This window comes from Pygocentrus nattereri, chromosome 1, assembly GCF_015220715.1.
Source record: "Pygocentrus nattereri isolate fPygNat1 chromosome 1, fPygNat1.pri, whole genome shotgun sequence".
In the NCBI taxonomy this organism is placed as follows: Eukaryota; Metazoa; Chordata; class Actinopteri; order Characiformes; family Serrasalmidae; genus Pygocentrus; species Pygocentrus nattereri.
In genome coordinates this window covers 44,282,781-44,291,176 of record NC_051211.1, presented here as the reverse complement: position 1 = coordinate 44,291,176, position 8,396 = coordinate 44,282,781, and the positions used below count along the sequence as shown (strand labels likewise).

The 8,396-nt window shown below is 39.2% G+C and overlaps 1 protein-coding gene across 3 annotated transcripts; it reads right to left on the bottom strand.

Moving 5' to 3' along the window:
• Positions 1–4,998: 4,998 nt before the first annotated feature.
• mrps33 (mitochondrial ribosomal protein S33) lies at positions 4,999–7,153 on the bottom strand. Of its 3 annotated transcripts, none has more exons than XM_017695844.2 (3): positions 6,948–7,153; positions 6,545–6,761; positions 4,999–5,330 (listed from the first exon to the last, which is right to left on the bottom strand). In XM_017695844.2, the coding sequence occupies exons 2-3, from the start codon at positions 6,757–6,759 to the stop codon at positions 5,225–5,227; spliced, it is 321 nt and encodes a 106-aa protein (XP_017551333.1). In that variant the 5' UTR covers positions 6,760–6,761; positions 6,948–7,153; the 3' UTR covers positions 4,999–5,224. The 3 variants fall into 3 exon arrangements, with proteins under 3 accessions (XP_017551333.1, XP_017551334.1, XP_037401955.1); XM_017695845.2 differs by having other exon boundaries at positions 7,073–7,140; XM_037546058.1 differs by lacking the exon at positions 6,948–7,153 and having other exon boundaries at positions 6,545–6,941.
• Positions 7,154–8,396: the final 1,243 nt, after the last annotated feature.

Genomic DNA, 8,396 nt, shown 5'->3' with positions numbered 1-8,396 from the left:
AGCTTACCACTCAAGAGTTATGTCTGTGTGTACACCCTTTATCTTACAATTTTCTTGAATTACTTTTTATATTTGAGGTACTTTTAATGTTTGTGTGGTTTTATGTACCAAAAACAGCCATAATTCATTTTTCACCCTTTATCTCCTCGGATTAAAGGCTGTTTTTGTTACTGTGCCATTAAGACCTATATGTAAATTAGCTGTATTTTGATTGGCTGTCGTGTATTCTGAAACAGCTTTTATAACTTCAGCGTGAATGGGCGGGCTAACCTATGGCAGGCTGAACAGGCGGACAGGCGTTGACATAAAAGCAGAGGTGGACGAAGTACACAAGTCATGTACTTGAGTTAAAGTAGAGATACCCAAGGTAAAATTTACTCCAGTAAAAGTAGAAGTCCTTACTCTAGACCTCAACTTGAGTAAAAGTACAAAAGTGTTTACCTTCAAATGTACTTAAGTATCAAAAGTACTAAAAGAGTAATTTTGGCTCTGATGTCCTGTTATCATTTTTGTAACAAGACTCACTTCCTGAACTCATTTTAGGTGAAAATCCTCCAGTGTCTCTCTTGGTAAACCAGTCTTTTAATAGAACATCATTAATTAGTGACGCTGACGTCTATTAAAATGATCATAAGCATAAAACACTGAAGGTAAACAGTTTCCATCAGGGAGAATCGAGTGGCTCTGAAACCACTTTTACAAACAAGCAGAGTTTCAGTTTAAGGTTACTTTGTAAATTAGTTACAAGTTGAATAAAAACTTGCTTTAAACTCACGATCATAAATATGTTTTCCTTTACTGAATTGATCTGTAGGTCTCTGATCATAAACATAAACTAACCGAAACTAATTTACTATAAAATGAAATGGCGTTTGTATGAATTCAGAAAAAATTTTTACGCTGCTGCACTGATGTTGAAACGTGTGCTGCACTGGGTCGGTATGACCAACAGGTCAAAACAAGCTCAGAACAAAGTGACCGCTGTGCCCTGATTGGCGTTCTGCTTTGCACTTCTTTTGTTTTGACATGTTACATTTTTATACACACAAAAAAACAAAAGGAACGACAGATTTCAAAAAATGTAGTGGAGTAAAAAGTCAGATATTAGACTTTGAAATGTAGTGGAGTGAAAGTAAAAAGTCACATAAAATGGAAATACTTAAGTACAGATACAGAAAAAAAACTACTTAAGTACAGTAACTAATTACATTTACTTAGTTACTGTCCCTGCGACCCTGACGGAGAAGCGGCTTAGAAAATGGATGGATGGATGGATGGATAGTTACTGTCCACCACTGCATAAAAGTGTTGGTTCTTCATGGTATCACAAAAACAACGACTACAAGACAGGTTGATTTTGTAGCTTAGTTTCCAGATGTGGACTGTATGGCACAGGGAGTGAAGGATACGTTTCGAAACATAAACAGTGTTTGTAGAGCACATCAAACTCTTTGATTCTAAAAAGGATGTTTTGTTTCTCCATTATATGGCTCATTTAATTATTTAGATTTTAAGAAATGAGATAAGCAATGCATAAACAAGTAAAGTGAACATGAGATTCAAGTTTTATTCTCATATGCACAGTGAAGCAGGAGGTTACGCTGCACAATGAAAGTCTTACTTTGCTAATCCTCCCTCCGTTCAGAAAAAAGTAAGACATAATAAAGAGGTAGACATAAGCTTAGTAATTAAAATTACTTGTGCAAAATTGTGCAGAGTATGAAAGTAAAGTTACATGTGGAATGTTGTGCAAAGAGCAGTGAGCAGCAGTCAACAATAAAATGGACTGTGCATTATAGAAATAACAATAGTATGACAGCAGCAACAAATCAGATTTCCCTGTTCATTGTTGCCAGTTGTTCATACAGGGCTAATGGAAATTTGTCCAGAAAGTAGAAATTATTATTTCAATATTGTGAATATTTGTTACTTTTACTCAGCTACATCACATTTACATTTACATTTACAGCATTTAGCAGACGCTCTTATCCAGAGCGACTTACAAGAAGTGCTTTGTCAATCTAGAGAAAGTATCTTTGCTAGTTACCAATAGCTTAGAGAAAAAGACCGTCCTGAGCTCAGATACTGCTAGAAACAAATGTCTCTGCAGACACCAAGAGAAAAAGAACCAGAGTTGAACGCAGAATTCTGTGCCATTCAATGCAATACAATAACAATAAGATACAATACAATAAACTACAATGCAGAGTGCAGTACAATAAAATAAGTACAGCTTATAATTCAGTGCTCATTTTAGTGCTGTGTAAAGAGATGAGTCTTCAGTCTACGTTTGAAGACAGCAAGAGACTCTGCTGTTCGGACAGCCAGTGGGAGTTCATTCCACCAACTGCCAGTACAGAGAACATTCTCGACGCTTGTCTTCCGTGCACCTTGAAGGATGGCGGGTCAAGCCGAGCTGTACTCGAAGGGCTCGTGGTACAGTTCGAGATTTCACAATCAGATCAATTTATACTTTCCTGAGTAGTTTTAAATGATATTTTGACATGGACAGTAATTACTCTTCATTCAGTCACATTGTTATTTTAGGAAACGGTAAATTTATTTCATATTTTCAGAATATGCAGAAGTGGCCTGTTCCTGAACGTGCTCTCTATATGTAAAGGAAGTCATTTACACACACATGGCATTTGGCAGATGTTCTTACCCAGAGTGCCTTACAGTTGAATCATGATACAGAGGAAGGCTAATGCAGTGTTAGAGCTCTTGCCCATGGACTCTTACTGGGACAGCATAGTGAGCTTGGCTGGGAACTGAACCCCAGCCTGCATGCCTGGAGGGTCTCTGTGTCAGCATTCCTCAATTCTGGTCCCGGAGGCCCACTGCCCTGCGCATTTTAGTGCTTTTCCTGCCTTAATACACCCAATTTAACTGGAGGACAGGCTCTTCATGAGCTGATTAGTTGGATCAGGTGTTTTGGGAGCAGGAAGAACATTAAAAAGTGCACAACAGTGGGTCTTCAGGACTGAGAAACATTGCTCTGTGTTGCCCACTACACCAGTGTTGTAGTCAAGATCAAGACCCAGAGCAGCGAGACTGAGACCTGATTAAGATTTTTTATAAAATATTATAAAATATAATACACAATATAAGTTATTATATTATAGTCTTACTCCAACTGTGGATTGTAACCTTTGGAAGCAAATGATGGTGAGGTTATTCTCTGTCCCTTCTTCTCTAAAGCCTATTCAGAATCACCTCCTACAGTCAACAGAACCCAAAACCAACAACATACATCCATTTTTTGTTATTACATTAAAACATAGTGATAATAACATAGAGGACATTTGAATTTTGGAATTTATGAGCAAATAATATCCAGTTAAGCCGTCATGAAAAGATTAGTAAGATTCTCATCGAGCAGCGAACCCATTTTATTTAATGTAACCTGTAGGGTCATTAGCCTAGTGTGGGAGATTGGTGACTGTCTAGAGACAGACAGATACCACTGCTTCACCTGTATATAATTCTGTTACACCTCTGAATAAACTTTCTTCTCATCTGAAGAACATTAATCTGTCTTAGTTTATTCTCAGCAACCTTCAAGCTCAAAGAAGAATCTCAACTACTCACAACAGTCCCTAATTCATTTTGTGTTTAATGTCCTTTATGTGGGTGACAGCATCTGCACTGCTCTGTGATCTCTGACCTCTGAGATGTATCATTTTGTGACTTATTATTCTGACAGATGCTGGATGTACTTATGTCACTTGTCACATTTAACCTAGTACTTCTGTACTTTTATTGAAGTTTTTGTAAAAGTACTTTTTATCTTTTTGAGTCCCAGTTGCTGAATGAACTGACCAACATGTTGAGAGGGCTGCTGGCCAGTATCTGCACCAGCTGCACAGTCTTTTTTCCAGTCTATATCACTTTAGCTAATATCACTTTAGCTAATTAAAGCCCAGTTTAGGCATGCACTATAATGGTGCTTTTACACTTTTTATTTGCATCGGCCTTTAAGGTGCAAATAAAACACTGGACAGGTAGTAAATAACTCTCTAAGGCAATGCACCTTCAGGAAGACAAATCAAAGAATTATTCTCTGCATTTGTAACAAACAAAATTACTACAAACACCAACTTCCAACTTGGATACAAAGAATCTCATGATTTCTTTCCTCATAACTGCTCACATACTTAAAGAGACCATTTAATGGAAAACAATGATGATGTATATAAACCTTTTGACAATTTCAAAGTGGACCACACACTCTCCAGTCCATATGTGGGAAATAAGTTGCAAAAACAGCTTGTTTTGAATTCATGTTCTCTGATGTCACGAAGACCCAAGATATTTACACATATGCGCCTATTCAGCCTACAGCAGTTCAGCCCCGCACTCACACTGAAGTTATATGGAATGCTTCAGTCTGGCCTGCTTTTCTGAATGAGGCACAATGCAGGGCAGCCAGTCAGAACACAACTAATTTACATATATTGGTCTTAAAGGCAACATAACAAAAGACAGCTTGTTTAATTCTAATTGATAAAGAGAAGCTGAAAAGCAATTGTGTAAAAATGATTTATGGCTGATCTTGGTACATAAAACCTCACAAGCATCATTACTGGACCTCATGGAGAAAAATTAAATAATTTATGATCTGGCCTCACATGACTTTGTAAATACTTCCAAATGTTCTTTAAAAAATTATTTTAAATTGAAGCACTTAACCTACACTTAGATGCTCCTGTTAAGTGATCTGGCAGCACTTTTGTCTGATCAAGCATTTTCTAATTGCATTGGATGGATTGCATGGACACAGACATGCCATCTCTAATTGTACAGTATCTCATCACCTTCAGTGGTGTGAAATTAAAACAGGATGAGTTTTAAAGTGCACACCGTGGAACAGAGTACAAAGACTGTTAGTATTAACACAACCCCAAGGCACTGACAGGAAGTATGCCAGTTACATTTTGAGAAATTTGGGACACTGCTTCCCACCGATCAACATCAAATGAACTCCCAAAGACAGACTTAAATAAAAACGAATATTTAATTCAAAGAGAAAATATTTTTAAACACCCACAACAAGGATAACTGAACACAGTCGTTGAGTTTTGCACATTCCATCGACAGCTTGGTGGAGGTCACTATGTTCCAAACGAACATCCTCTGATCCATATTTATATGCAGGAACTCATCTTTATAGGTCCTCAAGCATGCTCCCACAAACAGGTCCAGGTGCAGAGTGTCTTCTTGTCTACTTCTTCTTCGTGGCTCTCTTCCCTTCTCCTTTCTTGGGCTTTCCTTTACCACGCAGCTTCCTGAGACGACGCATTTCCTCCTTGAAGTCCTCGTGTTCGTCTCTACACCAACATGAACACATCAGTCAGACCATCACTCACCTACACCAGTGTGTCCCAAACCTGGCCCGAGGCCCACTGTTCTGCACATGTGCATGTTCTCAGCACACCTGCATTAAAGGAGAATTCACCAGTTTTTCACAATTTGTAAATTTAATAGTTAAGAAGTAAATAATACTGTGGCTTTGTAATAACTCTCTCTAGCATGAATCAATCTGAACGAAACAACGTGCAATGTGCTCCTCAGTATATGGAGCTTTGAACAAGCTGGGATGTCTCAGTGTCGGAGTGATGAGGTAGGCGCTGGACAGCCATCGCAACGTTTAACATTCGTTTCCGGGTGCAGACCCCGGTACCCCTTCATGTGTCTAGTAGAAAACTGAGATCACTTCCAGCATCACATGTAACGCAACCGATTACACACATCAAGCTACGTAGTGCATGTTTTTTAGTTCACACTGCTTCGTCCTAATGGGAGTTACAGCAGAATACTCGGGGCCTCTTTCGAGTGAATCTCCCTGTATCATTAATTCAGAGTGGTCTGGTGCGAAATGCCATGTGAAACAGGAACCAGACATCCAAAGTGTTTAATGTGCCTAAAACAGGTGTGCACGATTCTGGTCCTGGAGGGCCAGTGTCCAGCACCGTTTGGTGACCTCTCTGCTCAGATACACCTGATGTAACTCAGCTGTTATTGTCAGGCTGATGCAGATGCATTTGAGAAGGGAAACTACCAAACTATGCTGCACTACAGCTCTCCGGGAACATCAAAATAGTGGCAAACGTGAAAACATAAGTTTTCTTTGGGGACTATTTTGCCTCAGACTACCCTTCTTGTGTCCTCCATGCACGGATTATTCAAATACATTGATTAAAATACATTGTAAACCAAAAATATTATCATAAAACTAAAACAATGTCTCAGTCATGAGGCCCCAGTGACTGTACTCATAATCATTTGACGTTATAAGTTTTAGAGGTATTTAACTTTTTAGATGTCTGGTTTTTATCACCATCACTTTGAACAGTTGTGACGCAATACCCACCAAACCACTCTGAATGACTCTGTTGGCATGTTAACCGTTTAATTACGCAGAAATTTTGAAAAACAGGTGGAGTTTTTTTTTAAGGACAGTGGGCCTCCAGAAGCAAGGGTGGTGAACACTGACTGACCTACACCAACACCACGCACCGCAGCTCTGTGTGGCACCGCTTACCTAAAGAGCCCCATGTACCGGAGCCTCTGGGTCAGGGAGTAATAGATCTTGTGCTGGGGGTACCAGTCGTACACCTCTTTCCTCTGGGCCATGGGCGGCTCCTTGAACAACTGCACCACCTTCATGGACTTGGAATCCGTGGAGCGCACCACATCTCCAAAGATGCGCGCACTAAGACGCGCCATGCGCACCGCGTAACTGGACAAACCGGACATGACTGCGCAAGGACAAGACGGATGGGTTAGTTTGCACAATCACAGTCCACTCACTGACCACAGGAGCACACACTCTTGCGTCGTTTCGCATCAAACAACTATGACGTGAACTGAAGCCGGACAACATTTACTGTGGTCACCGCGGTCACCGAGACAGAGTCGGCTTTCTGAAAGACAAAATGGCTCACCGTTCACTGAACTCCCGGAGGAACCTCTCCGATAACAAAGCACGGTTTTATAATGATTTTGCAGTTTTATAACGAAGCCATAATACCGTGTAAACACATCCGCTACATTCAAACATGAGACTTACTGTCTACTCAAATCGCTTTACGTGTAACCAGACGCTAAACCATCACGCGTGTGAAAACAAGAGAAACGACGCATGCGCCAGGGAGCGCTCCTGATTGGTGAACTGGTGACGGAGCAGTTTCCTTGTCTTTTTGCCTAATGTCGACAAAATTCTCTAAAATCCCAACAACTTGCATTATTTTTCATTTTAAAGGTAGTATTTTAGTAAATTATGTATCAGATAAAAGTTATCATGACTACTAGAACAAATAAAAAAGCCTTTTGCAAATATATTTATTATTGTGAGCGTTAAGGACCTGGCCAAAGATAATCGCATGTTGTAACTAGATAAGCTACTGTCTTCCGCTAAATCTTAGCATGTGGGCGTTCTTGGTTCGTGACTGCGTGTTTTAATCCTCGGAAGTGCTTCGTATAATGTTTTAATATATTTTGATAGGCGATTTATTCGCATATTGTCTTTGATAGTCAGCCTAAGTCTTTGATAGTAAATCGCCTAACCTTGCCCTCTAGCTTTCAAAAGATCTTTTCCAAAACGGTACGTCTTTGAATTGGCTCCGTGTGCTTAAACAGTTTCTGAAGGATGGTGCTGCGTTGGTTCGAAGAGCTCTGTTTTTTCACTTTCAGCAAACGTTTAAGGGTTAAAGCGCCTTTTTTATGACAAAAAGTGGTTATAACCATAAATAAAAAACAAATTAGCAAACAAATATCTGCCTTTATGTTATTTTAGCATATGTTATTTATTTTCTGTCAGGTACGGCGACAGTAAATGGGACTGAATTCTTGTGGTGTCCAGTAGTTATTAATAGTATTCTGTATTCTCCTGATATCACAGTGTAAAGGATTATAACGGTTTTACAGGTGTTCCAGGTGCATCTGCAGGTTTCCTAATGGGACCACAATGTCTGTAATGGTAGCCATTAATCTAATGGTTCTAAAACGCAGGTGTTAGCGAGAGGTTTCCAGTAATCTCACTGTGGTTGAGGTGGTATTATTGTCCAGTTAGGATGACCATTATGAAGCATTATGAGCATTATCTTCATAGCATCTACCCTCATTTTCAGCAGATTCAGTTATGCAGACATTTTCTGTTTAGTGATTTTGGTGATTTTAACACTGCGTTCATCATGGAGAGTCTAAATGATTTCACGAGTTTCCTGGATTTCTTGCATTACACGTTTAAACTGTAATACAAATAGGACGTGATAGAAACTGTCATGACATCATAATTGAACTGATGTTTGTGAATGAAATGCTCAGTATTTCTAAAATTTCTAGGTGCAGAATTCTATATTTTTATTGAAATACAACTTAGTTTGAATGACTTG

Bases quoted from the DNA above. Each gene is read 5' to 3' on its own strand.
- mrps33 (XM_017695844.2), bottom strand. From the start codon at position 6,759: ATGTCCGGTTTGTCCAGTTACGCGGTGCGCATGGCGCGTCTTAGTGCG. The intron at 5,331-6,544 runs GTAAGCGGTGCC...ATGTTGGTGTAG, and splicing joins CGGTACATGGGGCTCTTTAG to AGACGAACACGAGGACTTCA.